At 45.6% G+C, this 20,296-nt stretch overlaps 1 protein-coding gene across 1 annotated transcript in view; it reads right to left on the bottom strand.

Moving 5' to 3' along the window:
- Nucleotides 1-18,074, bottom strand: part of KCTD8 (potassium channel tetramerization domain containing 8) — a 185,144-nt gene extending 167,070 nt beyond the window's left edge. The window contains exon 1 of the mRNA XM_075997831.1: nucleotides 17,108-18,074. Coding sequence (XP_075853946.1) covers nucleotides 17,108-18,074 — 967 coding nt within the window. The remainder of the gene's footprint in view (nucleotides 1-17,107) is intronic.
- Between the last annotated feature and the right edge of the window lie 2,222 nt (nucleotides 18,075-20,296).

Genomic DNA, 20,296 nt, shown 5'->3' with positions numbered 1-20,296 from the left:
TTTTTGCATGAGCTAGCCAATCTCCCAAACTCTCTCACATGAAGGCCCACAGTTCTGTCAACAATTTGCAATGTCACCTTTTCTCTGACGCCTTCCCTGAACACTCCATTCAGTTCAGGCAGTTACTTCCTCCTGCTTCATCATTACTCTATAAATAAGAAGTAAAATAGTTAACTTTAGTGACCTTTAGATTTGAATAAGGTGTTGTGCCAAGTCCTTTAGATGCATCACATCATTTAATCTTCAGAGCAACCCTCTGGAATATGTACTATTATTTCCAATAATTTTACAAACGGGAAACCAAAGATCGGAGAAAATAAATGACTTAGTCGGAGTCACACAGTTATTAACTAGAAGGATTAGGGCGTGGATGTAGCCCTGGTATGCTCCAGAGCCTTCCTCCTCCTTAAACCTAGCAACCTAAGATGCTTCCACTCAACCACCACACAGCTTCCCTACTTAAATCAATAAACATTTGCTAAGTGACAACTTGGTGCCAGACACAGTGTGAATCTTTACTGAGCATGGAGAGTAAACCGAATAAAAAAAGAAATCACCCACTCTAACTGAAAAAAAAATCACCAGTTTTAAATTTCATTTTAAAAACCTACCTAGTATACATACCATCCTTCACTGCTTCAGTCAAGAAACAGCACTGAGTGTCAGACAGGCTTCTCTCCACAGGGAAGGGAGGGCAGATCCAGCGAGAAATTATCCCCCTTGTCCTGATTGGCCAAAACATCCGGTTTAGGCTTAGCAGGGAACTTCTCTGGGTAGTTTAAAGTCACCCAGTAATTGCTGTCATTCATGGGCTTTTGTGGGATTATTTATTACAATGTACGGGCATTATTATCGTCTGTAATTTTTCTCTATCTGCCCTATATCTTGCATTCAGTGACTTAAACTCATAATTCCATGCCAGGCAAAAGCTGTTCACCTGGGAAGTAGCTGAGGCTGAACCTTTCTGCTTGTAATCTTGCCTAAATTATGGAGAATGGGATAGCCCCTTAGCCCCATCTTTCCTTGTATTTTATTAATACTTCAAAGCAATTTATATGTTTTTTTAAAAAAAGGGATGCTAAACACACCTAACAAGTGTCATCTATTTTATGCTCAGATCATTCTTCAAATGGGAGATGGGGAAATAATCTCGTGGTATTTAAGTGATTTTCTTGAACTCAGTAACTAGAAAGTGGCAAAATTTGCAACAGGTAAACCAAGATCCTCTGATGTTTTCTAATCCTTGTCAGAATGCTTATACACTTTATATAACTACAACTGTGACTGTCTAACAATTTAGCAGCTATTCATTTATTCTAGACTCTAATATGCCTATTTTGAAATTACATGCTTTCACAATATAAACATTCTCCCGGTGTTTTTTATTATCCAAACTGAGATTCTACTTCCTATACTTTTCATCATTGATAACTTGCAAATAAGCAGCACTGGAAACGATAAGATTAAAATCACCAGTCTCATTTCTGGTATACACACATTAGCATATACAGAAATGCCATAAGGAGAGTAATGCAAAGATGTCTTTGCAGAAACATGGATGAATATGAATGCAGTTGTAAGGATTTTAATAAAAATTGTAGTCTCTCAGATGTTCTTCCCAAATTCAGATGAGGCACAGGGTGTACAGGACACAGTGAATGGGCCTGCTGTATACTAGCATGAAGAGGCTAGATGGCTAAAAACTAAATTTCCTGATTCCATTGAGATGGGCTTCTGTAGGTGATAAGCTGTCCTCCCACTGTGAAAAAAAATGGCAATAAATAAGAAAGAAGTATGCATTTTCCCCGCTTTTCCTCTATGTACAGTATAAGTAATTCTTCAGAGAAAATTCTGCATTACAAAATTCCAGTTATTTAATAAGAAATGTGGAAAACATGATAACATTAGAAAGTCAGAGTGTTACAGCCCCTAATTTAATGTTTCAATCAGGCAATTGTTGTCAATGATAAGACTATAATATAAACACTTGGTGGGAGCTTATAATGGAGGGATCAGACTGGCACCAGTCACATCAACAGATTAAGTATCATTAAAAATAGGACAATCTGCCACTGTGTGCAAAATGGAGTACGAAGAATACCTATCAATAGTCTTGCCAAAAAAAAAGAATTTGAATCTAGTCAAGATTGAGTTAATGTCCATTTACAGAATACAGGGACAAAGGAACAATTTAATGATACCATAAGATAGCAAGCAGTCATATCCAGAACATGGAACATTAACCAGGTTTACAAATGCTTATTTCTGTGAACAAACTGATGGTGTTTCATGTAAAGAGATAGAGAGAGTGAGAGACAAAGAGGAGGGACCATCCTATATTAAGAGAAAAGAGACAAAAAAATAAAATCTATAGTCCTGACTTTAAAAAGAAACAACTATAAAAATATTTTGAGATAATCTTGGAAGTATGATTATGGTTTACATCTCAGATATTGCCAAGCAATTGTTTGTCTTGTCAATATCTGGAACATAGTTTATAATCATATGAGTTGATAATGGGATAGTGATTATACAGGAAAATACTCACTTTTTAAGATATTAAAATATAGGAGTGAAATAACATAGTATTTTGGGCTTGCAAAAAATAAAAAAAAACAGAGATGAAGTAATGTTTTGATTTTTATTGAATCTAGGAGATGAATATGTGGGAGTTCTGTTTTCTTTGAATGAGCTTTTCTTTTCATTATATTTAAGATTTTCATAATATAAATTTTTTTAAAAAAAAAAATAAGCAATGACAACAACAAAAATCTAAGTGGTGACTACAAAACTGCAGCCTTAGCAGAAGGTATGACTGGTGCTCTTTCACACAAAGGCCACTGCCCTGCTGACAAAGCTGGCACCTTCCTCTGAAACCATTAATTTAAGAGAGGGGAGAATGAGTGATTCACAGAGGCCATAAAATGAAGAGTCTTCAATCCTAAAAATTAGATTACACAAGACTTTGGTTGACCTTAATTCACTCATGAAACTGACCAGAAGTGCACAATGATTTTGAAGGAATTTTTTTATCAAAGAAACTGCAAGACTGACCATATGAATTGCCTTAGGCTACTTATTCCTTAAAGCAACTCAAAGAGCCCCTGAACCTACAAGTTGTAAAGTAAGCTGTGTATTTGTGCAGGAGCAGGGAGAGTGTACTTACTACTGCCCAAAGTCCCTCCAAAAGTGGACATTTAACAGGAAAGAATTGACAGGGGAACAATTAACAGGAAAGAATCTCCCGGAAAGCAAAGACAGGAACTAGGAAGGACAGACAACAGGCAAGGGAATTTTACTCAGTAGCAGAATCAGGTGCTGCCACATAAGTTTAGCAAGAAATGTATTCTATGGGCCAGTAAAAAAGGGAGTCTTTCGCTATGTCTGCACATGAGGCTTTGCTATATAAACTTATGGCTGCTGTGAATTTACCATTTTCCCATTCTAGAAAGCAAAGCTTTATTGAAGTCATCCTGCTCCTATTTGATTTTGTTTATTGAATACATATGGGACGGGTGATATATACGCAAATCACAGGTGACTATTCCACAAGGAATCATATTCAGACCTCATACAGTGTATTGTACGTGGCCCAAAGACGGAGGATGAGACCTGGGGCCTCCCTTTTAGGGGAAGGTTAGTAAATATGCATTTGCATGAAGGGCAGTTTCATCGTGTTATGCAGGAGCACGTATTGCTGATGCTATTGCTGTGGCTGGAATTTTCATAGGCGAAGAAGGCGGCCAAAGAGGTAAACGAATGCATCCTCTTGACCAGCTCACTGAAAACCTTTCCAATACCGGAGAGCTTTTAAAAATTACGTGTTCCATCATTAGAAAGATGAAATTTAAAACAACAATGAAATACCACATTTCCCCTACTTTTGCAACAGCTAGAAAACTGGAGATTTTGCAAAGCGTTAGCAGGGAGGTGGGGATGACAGAATCCTCGTGCACTGCTGCTAGGAGTGTGAATGGTGCACCCACTTGCAGAGCAATCTGACAGCACTTAATTCAGGTGACATATATGCATACCCAGTAGCTCCAGCAATTCCCCTCCTAGATGTACCTTTTAAAGAATTCTCACACAGGTCCACAGTGGACTTGGCCATGATCAGGTTGAAGGCAAGCTCAATACAGATCTGGGGGGATGAGGTCAGTTCCATAACATACACACCAGGAAGTAACATGCAGCCCTTAGAAACAATCAGCTGGCTTAGATGTGGGCACATGGAAATGAATTGATCTTAAAAAGAAAGTGATTAATGAAGAGAGGTAACATATGTAAATCAGAAATATAAGCAAGACAAAAACAGAATCCTCATTGTCCAAGAACTGGAGTGAAGATTCACGTTAAATATTTATATGTCAGAATGGTTACCTATGGAGGCTGAGTGGTGTAAATTAAATAGTTTGAACAAATGGTAATAATGTGCCATGAGGATTTGCTGCTACTGTTTTATTTTTAAAGCTACTTTTCCTAGACTCTCTTGTGGACTGGGTACCAGATGCGATGCAGGCTCCACAAACACTCTTGTGAACTGAGGCACGAGAGGATCAGGAAGTGAGCCGATGATCTTATTTTGACTGGGCACGGATCGCGGCACAGGTGGGGTGGCTAAAATCCTGCAGGGGCGGCATGGCAGCTTCCTGATTCTGAGTGCCCAGATCCTTGCAAAGCAGCATGTCCCTTGGCAGAGCCTTATTCTGGGATATGGTTGGGAATGATTCCTGGAAGCTCAGCCCTCCCAACCAAGCTATGAGCAATCTACAGCACTTAACAAATTCTTTCCAGCTTAAGTTAGCTAGAGTGGAGGAGGAGTCTATCGTCTGTAACTAAGACCTCTGAAAACAACGGGGCACTTGAAAACCATTGCCTTCTCAAGCTTTTCCCAGATTTTTCACAAGACAAGGAGTTTGAAACTATCACAGTGGTTTTACTAGAGTTACAATCATAAAGTGCCACAAGCTGGGTGGCTGAAGCCAGCAGTCCCCAAGCTTTCTGGCACCAGGGACCCGCCTCATGGAAGACAATTTTTCCACGTACAGGAGTGGGAGGAGGTTCAGGGGTGATGTGAGCAATGGGCAGCGACTGTAAATACAGATGAAGCTTTGCCTCCCACCCACTGCTCACCTCCTGCTGTGCACCTGGTTCCTAAATTTCATGGAAGACAGTTTTTCCAAGGGACGGGCCGGAGGGTGGGTGTGGAGCTTCGATGGTGATGCGCCGCAGGGTTCCATGATGGCCCAGGCGGTTGGGGACCGCAGGTTTAAACAATGGAAATTTATCACCTCACAGTTCTGAAGGCTGAGTCTGAGATCAAGGTGTGAGCAGGCTTAGCTCCTCCTGAGAACCATGAGGGAAATCTGTTCCACCCTTCTCTCTTAGATTCTAGTGGATTGCTGGCAATTTTCAGTGTTCCCTGGTTTGCGGAAACATCAGTTCTATCTCTGCTCTCATGTTCACAAGGTGCTCTGCCTGTATGTGCATGTCAATTTCTATCCCTGTGTACACATTCCTCTTTCCACAAGGACAGCGGTCATATAGGATTAGGGCCCACTCTAACGACCTCATTTTAACTTGGTCACCTCTGTAAAGGCATTCTTTCCAAATAAGGTCCTATTCTCAGGTACAGGGGTGGGCTCAGGTACATGGTTAGGGCTTCAATATATCTTTTGAGAGAATGTAATTCAACCAGTAACATACTGCATACAATTTAACAAAAAATATAGCCATTAGTCCCTAGACTCTGGCAATTGTACTAAACCTGTGAGATAAATCTTTTTTTCCCCTTTTTTAGGTTAACCAAATATTGGACATTACTGAGCTTCACAGTATGAATGCTAAATACCAAATGATATTGATAATTATGATAAATATGGCTTGATAGTGGCAGCTATAAAAATGGACATCTTGAAAGAACTAAGTTTATTCCACAATCTAAACATGCCACAATCTAAACAATGCAGAAAGTAAAAACTGAAGTATCGTAATGGATCTTGCATGCTTTAGAAACACATCAGTCCAGCAGAAGAAAAGCAAATGATTACAGTATGCTACAACAGCTGTAATGCTGGGTTTCCTACCATATTTATTCTTGGCTTGGTTTACCAGTGACATTAACCATTGTTAACAAGGTCCCTATCTTCCTTTATACATGATTATGTATCTTTTAACCACTGTCTATGAAGCACGCTAAATCAGCTCATCACAGGTCCACTTGATTGAAATGAAAAGGAATATTTCAAAACCATTTCAAATTCTAATTTACTCTTAAATATAGAACACTTGTCAAAGGTAACCAGGAGAAGTCTTCATTTGAATTTGCCTTCAGGATTTATTCATGGGGAATAGGCAGCATCTATAAGGAATATGGCCAAATGTGCACTCTTGAACAGATTCTGAATTTCTGCAAATAGTAAAATTTCTCAGAAAGTGTGGTATAATACAGAGACTAAAAATATTATAATGTTTAAGAGACTGCATTTTTCTCTAAATAGGCGATTTTCAGCAAAAGGTCAATGTCAATAAAAGTGTCTCATTTCTAATGTAAATTGGTCACTACTTAATCACAGTTAGGAGGGCAATGTTTTTAATTGCCAATAGTGGCTACAGAGTCATATTCATACTCCCCTAAAATATGCCTAGACTCTTGTGGTCAAAGTTAGTAGGAGATATAGTCAGTCTTTAGCCATGAGCCTGGCCATCACACAGAGCCTCATAATTTGCATATTGTACATATATTAACACTTGTGCCATTCGCCGGCCATGTGCAATCTAAAGTCAAGCAGTGCACACAACCTTCAAATCTATATACTTCATGGTCCTGGTCATGAAAGTCATGGAATGTGTTCACTATTGCTTACTCCCATATCTTTAGCATCTGACAGACTGCTTAGTGTATTAGATCAGTTAATGAATGCATGAATAAATATAAATTAACTAAATAAGAAGAACGATTCGGTAGCTTAAAATTAAACTACAGTTCCCTTGGTTTGGTAGTTTATATATTTCAGAATTATTTCTAAAAATTATTAAATGAGATGGAACATAAAAAGTTATTTTATTAATAGCAACATACTCAACATGTTCCTTTTAAGAAATGACAGTCTGACACACTAAAAAAAGAAAAAATATTCAATTTTTATTCAGCATAGATTACTTGGCACATACTCCTTATGGCATTCCATGGAGATAAGATGAAAAAGAAGATCAACTTATACCATTTTCTACATGAATAACTGAAGTACAGTAAAGTAGCACAAATTAAAACAAATCTACCTACTGATAAAGGTTAAGCCCAAGGACTCCAAATATCTTTCTTTTTTATTCTAAAGTATGATCAAGGCCAGGTATGATGGCTCATGTCTGTAATCTCAGCACTTTGGGAGGCCAAGGCAGGAGGATAACTTGAGGCCAGGAGTTCAAGACTAGACTGGGCAACATAGTGAGACCATGTCTCTACAAAAAATAACATTAAAATTAGCCAGGTGTGTTGGTGAACACCTGTAGGCTACTTGGGAGGCTGAGCCAGGAGGACTGCATGAGCCCTGGAGTTGCAGGCTGCAGTCAGCCATGATTGTGTTATGCAGTCCAGTCTGAGCAATAGTGCAAGACCATGTCTCAAAAAAATAAATAAATAAAAAGTAAAAAATAAATGAATGTGGATCAATATTAGAAGGATTCATCCTAAAAACCACCATATAGACGACACTAATAATTCACAACCACCATGCCTGCTTCCTCCTACTACTCATTATAAAGTTGCCAATGTAGCAACTTTCCTTATCAAAAGCAGAAGTCATTTTGGAATTATATACCTGAATCCTTAATCCTCCACCTGCAAAGAGACATGCTAGATGCAGACTCACCAACCAGAAGAAAGGAGGTCAGAATTTTGGAGAATTACTTCTGAGTGGCTGCCAGCATCTGCCTCAGATCTCTCTACTTTCTTCAAATCCCTGGACTTTTAGCAACTAGAAAATTTATATTCAAAAATTTGTCAGAGCAGTTTTTCAATAGGAACTGATGGAGTTGACAGCTAACACAGTTTTCCTAAAATTGTGCATATATGTATTAGAATCCAAACTCTAGCCTGGAATTTTGGCCAAATGCCCAAACTCTGAGCAATATTTGAACCCACCTGGCTCTGCAACAATTTGTTCTCGTGCATAAAACTGCTGAAAATCAAAGCTAAAACCCCTCATCAAAAATATAAATAAAGAATATGATGAAGGGGTATTTTGCCTAAATACACCCCATAGTATAAGACAATTTCCATTGACTATGAGTATTCTTTTTGTGTCAAAATTGACCAGTGACCAGCACTAGACCAGGAAGAATACATTTATCCCCTCTAAGAAATGAAAAACTAACTAGAATAAACTTAGTTTAATAATATGTTACAATGTATTTTATACTTAGCAGGTCAATAATTTAGAAAAGTAAAAATTACTAATGGTAACAGGATCTTTTCAGAGCAGGTTTGAATAGGCTTTGCTTTCAATTTCCTCAAAAAGAAAAAGAGAAGAAATCTGGTACAAAGAATTAATAAAACAGAAAAACAAGATTGACTCTGTATTTTGAGGCCTTTAAATTAATAAATTGCAACAGCTAACACTTATTGAGCTTTTAATTTGTGCCTGATAGTATTGTAAGTGTTTTGTATGGATTACTTCATTTAATCCTTATAAAAAAACCTTTAAAGTGAGTACTATTGTTTCCCTCACTTTCCCATCAGCAGGGAGAGCAATTTATTTTCCCAAGATCTCAAAGCTAGAGCCAGAGCCAGAATTTTTCAGGGAATCTGACTGGAAAGTATTAAACCATTCACTATGTACAAGGATTTGCTTCTTAAGAGTGGGAGCCAAGAGATTCTGGCATTTCCTCTTCCTAATCACAATACTGCTCTCCCTGTTCTACTTGTACCAGCAATTAGAAAGCATACTGGATTATGCAAAGTGATGAGAAAGAGCAATATATTATGAATCCTATGCTCAAGGTCTTTGTTATTGTAACTTCTGAAATAAAGTAAAACACAACTGAATGGCTAAATCACTCACTAATCTGATGATATAAAGTCAACAATACATATTTCTTCATTATATTCCTCTGTTACATTTAACTTCCTTTTTTCCCTAAAAAAGTAGGTTTTAATAGGAGAATGGTTACTATATGGTAGAAACAATAACATAAGTTAACTGCTGAACAAACATTTAACAAAGTTTAATGTTGAAAAAGCACTCAACTAATAAGCATCCTATTAGAAATCATAAAGCTGTTGCTGTGATTGCCAGAAAAATTGGTTTATTTTCATTAACTACCTTGACACATACTTAATAAATATAAATAAAATTGATACTGTAATACTGATCACAAAACATTAATACATGTTAAGCACATTTTAAAATGTGTCTTGAATACACAGTCAAGTCTGCAATATAGAGTTAATTGGAGCCTCACCTTTGCAAATACCTATCAGTATAACCAGGTATTTCTTGAATTCAATTACACCACAATAAGGCCTGGACATGTCTAGAGGCAACAATCACTCCACATTCGAAGATCTTTTTAAAGGCAAGTACACAACATTGTGATTGCAGGTAAGTTGGCGCATGGAGCATTTGCCCAACATCTTCAGCACACTAAAGAAATGAAATCAGTTCATTTTTGATCCCTTACGATTTCTATTCCACCAACAATTTAAATATAAAAAGAAATGTGTGTCTCTGTGTGTGTGTTTACGAATCTGACAACTTCATTTATAACATCATTTTAATCTGTCCAACATTTCAGTTAACATTTTACTTATTTTCATTCTGTATAGGATCCTATGTAACAACTTCTCATGTAATTACTCCTGCCTTTTGCTAACATGCGAAATAACCCCTCTATAACATAATTCACAACTACATAAAGTTTATTGTGATCACCTTAAACACAAGGTCTCTTACTGGTGTTTGTACATCTTGCCCATATGTCTTTCTGTACGTTTCGCTGTAGCCTCGTAGTTGCTCAATAAGTGTATTTTAAACTAAAGAGAAACTAAATCTCAAATTCTATAACCACCCAACGGAAACTCCTACATCTCTAGTTCATTCTTTGATTTGTACTTTCATACACAAAATAAACATTTATTAAGTTATTAATATGGCCTTAGCCTCTGCACTGAGGAGCTGACAACACAATTCTCAAGGAAAAAGCAAGCTAGTGTGGAAGATCAACATGAACGCAGTATGAACAATGCAGTGAGGGACCCATCCAAGTGTACTGGCCAACCACAGAGAGTGTCAAAGATTCCACTGCAAAGTTTCTCTCAGCATTACATGGCTAATATTAATAATAACAGGGAAACACTAAAAAGCCAACGGATCTGGGAATAAACTTACATATGATACAAACTTAGCAAAGAATACTTCATACATTTGTATTTTTGAAAATGCAAACTACAACTAAATCTGTATAGTAGTCAGAAACTAATTAAGAATGTGTATGATTAATAGAAACTAATGATGAGAAGCGTATAAATAATGGACGCAAGGCACCTATATTCAAGCCAGCAGCTGGAGGTTGCCCACTACACTTACAACATATAAAGTATTTAACTCACTTATTGGAATGACTTTGGAATCCTGTAACTAAAGCCATTCTACTCTTTAGGCAAGTCCTCGCAAAACCTCTAGTGTTGTAGCCTCTCACTACTAAAAGAATGCACTCAATTAGAGAAGCTACCAGCATGTCTTGCAGACTTCTGGCTGTTAAGTGCTAACAGATCATTCAAATACCCCAAAGTTAATTCAAAGATGGCTTTAAAAATTATATCTGTAATTAAATGTAGATAGTTACCAGTGGTGATTTTTAAAATTTTACTTTTCTATTATAAATGCCCTTAAAATTACATGTATTACTTTCACAGTGAAAATCTTGCTATTTTTATCCATTTTTGTTTTGTGGTGAGAACATTTGAAACTTACTCTCTTAGCAATGTTGAAATATACATTAAGTATAAGTACATTAAGAAATATACATTAAATAAAATTATTAAATATAAAAAGAGCAACTTTTAAATGACAACGAGGCAATCATTTTCACAATTTTAAATAATGCTAGCTAATAACTTACCATGATAGAATAGACAATAATTTGAAATTGGAGACTAATTTCATACATATCATTTCCTTTTTTTCCAATGAGGATTTTTTCATACTTGCTCTCTCTCTCTCACACACACACACACACACACACACACACTCACACAAAAATTGTGAGTTCTAACATCCCAAGCTATAAAAGAAAAAGAATCTTGCCAAATAAGCCTTGTAGCCATTCAGTTTTTCAGCTTCATTATCTTCATGAAGACTGACCCACACAAAGCTGCAAAAGGGTGGCATGGAAAGTTAAAGCCAAAGCGCCATAAAGAAAAGATCAGTTTAAAGACAAGACTATGCCAGACATAAAAGTTCAGTGCCTTTAAACGGAAGCCAATGCCACAGAGTAGCCTCCAAACTTGCCGCACTCCAAAGTTCTTGTCACTCTGTCTGCTATTTATTACCGGAACTACCTGCATGAAATCAAAATCTTGATCTTTTAAAAAGTGATCTGTTCCTTTTGCTTATTCCTGCTAATTCAAAAGACATTCAACCATGTGTTAACTGTAAAATTTACATTATAATTGTAAAAATAACTAGAAAATCAGGAGGAAAAGAATCAACTTTAAAAATATGATTAACAAGATTAATTTCCATAAAATAGTGCTTGGTGATCAAACAAGTATTTTTAAACTGAAAAAAGATACAATTTTAAAGCTTTGCACCTAAACAGAATGACTTTTTAAAGATTTGTCTTACAAAGCTCTTAATGTAGCAAACATGCTAACACAAGACTGAGACAGAGTAGCTATTTGGATGTTTCCAACTCAACTAGCTTTCTTCAACCCCACACAGTGAAATGAGTCAGAATGAATTTGAAAGAGTAGATATGAAATCCATTAAGACAAATTTGATTTCACAGCCCAGTTCAGTAATGGCATTAATTCCTATATCTGGCACTCTCCTACATCAAACAGCATAAAAGGATATATCAAACTTAAAGAATATCGAATATAACCCAGAAAAAGATGTACTTTCACACACAAACTGCTTAATCATATATGGAGTTCAAAAGCTGAAGCAGTATAAGAAAAGCAATAAATCAGCGCTGTCTTTTCTGTCAACTCTCTGATTATAAGAAATAAATCTATAATACTAGTTTTAACTATAGGTTAAATATGAATGATCACATAACTATTCTCTAAGCAATCATATAACTATTCTCTAAGCAATACATTGCCAACATAAAATGCCTTTTGTCTCCTATATATTGCTAAAGGCATCCACAACTATACTTACCAAACATCCCTCCAAAACAGAAAGCACAATAAATCACTCTGTTTTCCCCAAGAAAGGATAATCCATCTTCAGTATTAGAACAGTAATATAGAATTTGAGAGTACTAGTATATATTGCAGTGTACTAAAAAAACTTCATAAATAATGAGTTAAAACTGAGAATAGATCTGTGTCCATGTAGCCAAATGAACCTGACATTAAATGTTTAATAGTTTGTGTATGTCCTTGAGCATAAGAACCCAATCAATGACTTGGATATAAGCACTTAGGAGATATGAATCTAGCTTGGTATTTATCAGAAAATACTGCCAGAGTTTCAATTGGTAGTGCTAAAACACTTCTTGGCCCTGAATCAAAAAGGATTTCTGCTGGAGCCAATTCAGAAAAACCAACTGAAGTATGACTGGCAAGCTTAGGTGACTTGACCTGAAAAATTCAAGTTCCAGGAAAGAAATTAGTCATTGAGTTGTTAGTTTCAAACTTCTCGTAGTATGGTATTGTTTAATTGCAAAATAACTTCCTAATTCACTTTATAATTAAATTAGCTATATTTACATTAACACAAAATTAAAACTTAATGTTGACAAGAATAATAAAGTCCGTAACATATTACTTACAACAGTAACAGCTAACATTTGTTAACTTTTTATTGTGAGTCAGACACTGGCCTAAACACTGTACATGTATCTCAAATCCTACAAAGTTGGTACTATGATAACTCCTGTTAAACAGGTGAGGAAACTAAGATGCAGACCCAAGTAAATAATTTAGCCAAGATCACACCTGGAAAATAGTAGTGTCTGAGATTACCGAACCATTTGCCACTTTCTTCCCTTCTATAGCAGAAACTCAGGAGTGGTGGAGAACATTAAAATTGAGGCTCAAGTGCATACGCTACAATTCTGCTGCTGCTTCAAACTACTAAGTTCACATGTAACATGAATTTTAAAAGGTAGTAATATGACTCCTACATGTTATACACTAAATAAATATGTCAAACAATAAATGTTTGTTGAAAGAATTGTGTCAAAAGGGAAAATTAAAGATATTAAGTTTTCTCACCTAACACATAAGTAGGTAAAAAAGGTCACCCAATAATTTTGCTTTTACGAATAACATGGATAATCTTTTTAGGGACTTGCCAAATAATTACATTCTGTTCTTAACTGAACTCAATAGGATGGAAATACAAAAAACTTACAGTGTATTTTCATTCACCAAATATTAAAAGGAATCACATTCAAAATAACTGGTGAAAATATCATGTAAGCTGTACTAAATAATAAAATAAATATATGTATACTAGCATGTAAGATAAATTTTACATCCAAAATTTAAATGACAACTATATTTGTTTGATCGATCGCTAGATTACCACTTCAAAAGAATAATATTTAATCTGGAATTGTGCATTTTCCCCCAAAGTTAGGATAATCAATGAAGAAAGTTGTGAGTTGCTCTCTTAAATTGAGACTTTTATGAATGAATTTCAGAGGTCATCAGTAATGAGAGTACTCTGCAAGTGGTTATGCATAATATGAATATTTAACACTTCTTCTAAGTCCAGATATGAGCAGGTCCTGAATTTCAAATATCTCTCAAATTATCTTATTAGTTAAGTTGGCCAAGTTTCCAACTTAAATATATTGAGGAATTTTTTTCCTAATTTAGATATAACCTGTATTATTTCCTTATAATCAAAATAATGACCATATTCAAGTCTACAACTTTCTAGGGGAAAAAGAGAAACCAAAACTCTGAAAGATTTCCAGAATTTTAGAAACTTAACTCTGCAGAACACTCATGCTTACACATCTTCAACAAAAATTACCAACCACAAGAAAGGCAAAGTTTCGTTTTAACTCATCTTCTGAAATGCTTGGAAGCCTGTGCTGAATGACTTAAGTGTTTAAAATCTAAAAAGTTATTGATAAAGGTCACGATGACAGTGGATAACATGTTAAAGAATGATGCTAAAATATTTAAAGCACTTAACATATACTGAAGATAGGCCAATTTTATATAAGCAATAAAATATTATCTTCCCTCAGGTGGCTTTTCTGACCATCAACGGTTTTACTGTGAACCAAGTAATACTTCTACATAATTAAGGCAATAGGTTTATATCCACCACTTCGGTGGACACTTCAATTGCTTTTCTGTCTGAATGATTTTCTCAAGAAATAGAGCACTATTTAAAAAGACAGTCTAACTCTAAGGACCGGCGTGCTGGGTTTTGTCACCCTGCCTCCAGGACATGCAAACACGGAGCCATCAGTTTGCACCTGTGCACAGACCGGCTCCTTCCCGCTCTCCAGTCAAAATACAGTGTAGAAAAGTGTTCGGTTGTGGTCACTGAATAAATAAATGCACTTAAAGCTATTGCCGTCACAGGCTTTCAATGCTACTCTCTCAGGCTGCAGGCAAGTTTCAAAGCCTCTGTGGCCAAAAGACAAACGTCTGCAAAATCATCCTCCCGCAGCCACCCCAGCCGGCTTCTCATTTGTCCAAATCGCTTCCTCGCTTTATCAACAGAACCGACCCGTGCGCCGCACGCCCACCGCGCCCACGCCCAGTGCAGGTTCCGCGAGGCCGTGGGCGCCGTTCCCACGCGCGGCTCCCCGGAGCGCAGCAGGAACAGCGTGGTCCCAAATGCTGCCCCACCTCCTGTCCCTCGTTGTCTCACTGCAGAAAACCGGTGCATTCCTGCACCCCGGGGAGTGGACTCAGCCCCCTTTCGCACTGGAGGTGGGAAACACACGTGCACGCGCGCACACACGTGCGCAAAAAGGAAACACAATCTCGCACACACGCGCACGCACGTGCGCAGGAAGGAAACACAATCTCGCACATGCACACACACACACACGTGCGCTGGAAGGAAACACAATCTCGCACATGCACACACACACACACGTGCGCTGGAAGGAAACACAATCTCGCACATGCAGACACACACACACACACACACACACACACACACGCACGCACGCACGCACGCAGCGCGCCCTCTCCGGATCAGAGAGCAGCACTCACTTGGACATCCCAACTTTCTAGCTCCTTCCACCTCCCCGGTCCCAAACACAACCGGGGGACAATCGGGACTCCGGGTGGCCGTTCCCGCGCCCCCGCCCAGACGAGCTCTGGCTGCGGCGCCACCCGCCCTTTCCCGTCGCCCCGGTAACCGGGCGCTCCCGCGCCCCACGCGCACCGACAGCAGGTGACACCTCAGTGCGCGCGGTCCTCTGCAAGGACGTCAGCGAGAGCCACGTGCGCTGCCGCCCCGGGTCCCAGGACGTTAGAGACGGGGCGGACCGCGCACCGCCGCGCGCTCCAGTCCCCTCCCGGGTCCCGCGCGACCCACGGGGACACGCAGGCGGGGCGAGGAGGGGCTAGGCCGACCCAGTCTGTCCAGGAGGCCCCGCCGCGCAGGAACGGGCTCCCCCAGCGCCAGAAAGGCGGCGCAGGGGGACTCGGAAGCGACGAGACCGTCACCCCGAGTCCTCCCGCGCAAAAATGGCCCGCAGGGACAGCCGCTCCTGCTTGTCACTCCAGTCCCCGCCCGGGACCCCCCGCCCGGGACACCTCAGTGGACACCCTGTCCGAGACACCCCAGCTGGACTCCCCACCCGGCACACCTCCCTCCCGGGACACCCCCCGCCTGGGACACCCCATTTGGACCCCCCCGCCCGGGACACAGCCCGCCCGGAACACCCCACCTGGACACCCCTCCCGGGACACCCCACCTGGACACCCCTCCCGGGACACCCCACCTGGACACCCCGCCCGGGACATCCCACCTGGACACCCCTCCCGGGACACCCCACCTGGACACCCCTCCCGGGACACCCCACCTGGACACCCCTCCCGGGACACCCCACCTGGACACCCCTCCCAGGACACCCCACCTGGACACCCCGCCCGGGACACCCCACCTGGACACCCCTCCCGGGACATCCCACCTGGACACCCCTCCCAGGACACCCCACCTGGACACCCACCCCGGACACTCCCTACCCAGGACACCCCAGTGGACATCCCACCCGAGACACCCCATCTGGACCCCCCACCCGGGACACTCCCCGCCTGGGACACCCCGTCTGGACCCCCCACCTGGGACACACCCGCCCGGGACACCCCACCTGGACACCCGCCCGGGACACCCCCCACCCAGGACACCCCATATGGACACCCCGCCCGGGACACAGCCCGCCCGGGACACCCCACCTGGACACCGGGCCCGGGACACAGCCCGCCCGGGACACCCCACCTGGACACCGGGCCCGGGACACCCCGCCCAGGACATCCCCTACCCGGGACACCCCACCTGGACACCCGCCCGGGACACCCCCTACCCGGGACACCCCACCTGGACACCCGCCCGGGACACCCCCTACCCGGGACACCCCACCTGGACACCCGCCCGGGACACCCCCTACCCGGGACACCCCCACCTGGACACCCCGCCCAGGACACCCCTCCCGGGACACCCCACCAGGGACACCCCCACCTGGACATCCTGCCCGGGACATCCCCTATCTGGGACACCCCACCTGGACACCCTCCACCAGGGACACCCCACCTGGACACCCTCCACCAGGGACACCCCACCTGGCCCCCCCGCCCGGCTGGAACCCGCGGGCCCCGGGGGACTCGGGGGACTCGGGCGGGGACAGGCGGGGACTCGGGGGACTCGGGGCCTGGGCGCGGGGCGGCACTTACGGAAGAAGACGTACTCGGTGTAGCTGCTCCAGGCGCGCTCCTCGCCGCGGGGCGGCGGGCCGGGCGCGGCGCTGGCGTTGCTGGCGTTGCCGGCGCTGGCGGCGCCCGCCGAGGTGCAGGCGGCCATGTGGAAGCCCGCCTCCGCCAGGCGGTCGAAGGCGCGCTCCAGCTGCGTGAACTTGAGGTAGAAGCGCGACGTGTAGCGCTCGGGCGGCCGGCCCGGGTCGCGGCTCTCGTTGAGCGCGTCCCCGAACACCTCCTGCGCCAGCGCCACGCGCCCGCACACCAGGATGCGCGCCACGCGCCGGAACCGCGCGTCCGCCGCGCCGTCGCGCGCCGCGGGGCAGCCGCCGCGGTAGCCGAGCGTGAGGAAGCCCGAGCGCCGCTCGGGGGCGCCGCCGCTGCCGCGCGCCGGGGCCGCGTCGCCGCTGCCGCCCGAGCCGCTGTCGTCCGCGTCGCTCGCGCAGCCCTCGTCGCGCGGCGAGCCGGGCGCCGCCGCCGGCCCGGGCGCCAGCAGCTGCACCAGCTCGGCCAGCTGGAAGTACTCGGCCTCGCGCAGCAGCCGCTCCCGCTCGGGGAAGCGCTCGGGCAGCGCCAGGCGCCGGTCGCGCAGGAAGTCCAGCACGTACCTGAAGAGGAAGCCGTCGCGGTCGATGAAGAAGCGCGCGCGGCTGTCCCGCGGCAGCTCGCCCCGCCGCCCGCCGCCGCCCCGCGCGCCGCCCGCCGGCGCGAACATGCAGGCCAGCGTGCTGCCCGGGACGCTGAGCAGCGTCGCGTGCCGGGTCACGTACACCTGGCCGCCCACGTTCAGCTCCACCACCTCGGGGAAGGCGGCCGGCGGCGGCGGCGGCGGGGCGGCGGCGGTGGCGGCGGCGGTGGCGGGCGCGCCCGACGCGGAGACCATGTCGCTGATGGGCAGGATGGCGCCGCCGCCGCCGCCGCCGCCGCCAGTGTCCTTCAGGGCCATGGCCCGCACGCCCGCGACCCTGCGGCCAGAGAGCGGCACTTCGCGGGCTCCCCGGAGCGCGCGCCCGGCACCCTCGGCGGGGCGGCGCGTCCCTCAGTCCTCCGCGGCCGGTCCCTCAGCCCGGCGCGTCCCTCAGCACTCGGCGGGGCGGCGCGTCCCTCAGTCCCAGGCGGGGCGGCGCGTCCCTCAGCCCTCCGCGACCGGTCCCTCAGCACTCGGCGGCCGGCGCGTCCCTCGGCGATCGGCGGGACGACGCGTCCCTCAGTCCCTGGCGAACGGCGTGTGTCCCTCAATCCGGCAGGTCGGCTGCGCGTCCCTCAGCACTCAGCAGCCGGCGCGTCCCTCAGCACTCAGCAGCCGGCGCGTCCCTCAGCCCGGCGGGGTGGCGCGTCCCTCAGCACTTAGCAGCCGGCGCGTCCCTCAGCCCGGCAGGGTGGCGCGTCCCTCAGCACTCGGCGGCCGGCGCGGGTCCCTCAATCGGGCGGGTCAGCGGTGCGTCCCTCAGCACTCGGCGGCCGGCGCGTCCCTCAGTCCCCGGCGGCCGGCTCGGGTCCCTCAATGGGGCGGATCGGCGGCGCGTCCCTCAGCACCCGGCGGCCAGCGCGTCCCTCAGCACTCGGCGGGGTGGCGCGTCCCTCAGCACCCGGCGGCCGGCGCGGGTCCCTCAGTCGGGCGGGTCGGCGGCGCTTCTCTCAGCCCCGCTGGGCGGCGGTGCGTCCCTCAGTCCCCGGCGGGCCGGCGCGTCCCTCAGCACCCGGCGGCCGGCGCGGGTCCCCTCAATGGGGCGGATCGGCGGAGCGTCCCTCAGCACTCGGCGGGCCGGCGCGTCCCTCAGCACCCGGCGGCCGGCGCGGGTCCCTCAGTCGGGCGGGTCGGCGGCGCTTCTCTCAGCCCCGCTGGGCGGCGGTGCGTCCCTCAGTCCCCGGCGGGCCGGCGCGTCCCTCAGCACCCGGCGACCGGCGGCGGGTCCCTCAGCCCGGCGGGCTGGCGGCTCAGGGCTCGGGGCGGCGGCGGCGGCGGCGGCCGAGCGCCATCGGAGGAGCGCGCGCGGGAGGACGCTCCTGAGGGCGCCGGCCGGCGGGAAGTGTGAGGGAGACTCGCGCGCTGGCGCCCGGCTCCGCGCGGGGAGGGCAGGAGGCGGCGCCGCAGCACAGACGACGCGCCGCCCCGCAGCCTGCCGGCGCGCGGGGGACCCGGAGCGCGGACCGCGTCGCTAACTGCTCCCGGCCGCCCGGGAGGCGGCGCTGACGTCAAGCCGGGCCCTGGGACCCGAGCCACGGCTGTCGCTTAAAGAGACAGGCGCCGCGGCCGGCCGGGTCCGACGCTAGGGGGCGGGGCCCGACGCTAGGGGGCGGGCCTGAGGGGCGGGGCCTGTGGGTCCGGGGCGGGGCTTGGCGGGCCGCGCCGAGTGGCCGGCGGGGCAGCCCAGAAAGCCGGCGGGGAGGACAGCATCTCCCATTGACTCACGTTGCTCCCTCCCAGGGCCTGTCCTCGCCTTCCTACCTGTCTGCCTGCCTTCCCATTTTACCTCCCTTTCCTGTCTGCCCAGTAAAGCTAGTTTTTGAGCACTCTGGGCGGGAGGGAAGCAGAATAGGTTTGGGTTGTAGCAAAGAGGTCAGGCTCCTGACCTGGAAGGGCTGCAAACGCTGGCCCGGGCACTGATTGCAAAAAGATGACCCGGGTGGAGGATGCTCTTGTAGTGGTGGCTTTATACTTTTGGAAGCGAAAGGCGAAATGCCAGTCCCTCTGTTAACAGTCAGATTTCATGATTGCATGTTATAACTTGCATGCACTACAGAGAGTGGAAGAAGTTTTTGGATAAAAAATGCACAAGCCTAGCATCTGCTGTCTACAGGAGACCCATCTAACCCACAGAGTTGCCCGCCAGCTGAAGGTCAAGGGATGGAAAACTATCCCCCAGTCCAACGGGAGTCAAAGGAAAGCTGGAGTAGCTATACTATGTGCAGATAATATAAGTTTTAAAATAGCAAAAGTAAAAAAAAGGATCAAGATGGCCATTATATAATGGCGAAAGGGAAGATCCAACAAGAAGATTTAACAGTTCTTAATATCTATGCACCCAATATCTATGCACCCAGTATGCACTTAATATCTATGCACCCAATACAGGAGCACCCAATTACTTAAAGCAAACCTTGTCTAATGTAAACACCGTGTTACACAACACTACCATAGTAGCAGGGGACTTCAACACCCCATTG

The sequence above is a fragment of the Microcebus murinus genome, chromosome 26 (assembly GCF_040939455.1).
Source record: "Microcebus murinus isolate Inina chromosome 26, M.murinus_Inina_mat1.0, whole genome shotgun sequence".
In the NCBI taxonomy this organism is placed as follows: domain Eukaryota; kingdom Metazoa; phylum Chordata; class Mammalia; order Primates; family Cheirogaleidae; genus Microcebus; species Microcebus murinus.
The sequence above is the reverse complement of the archived record's forward strand: the minus strand, read 5'-3'. Positions and strand labels throughout refer to the sequence as shown.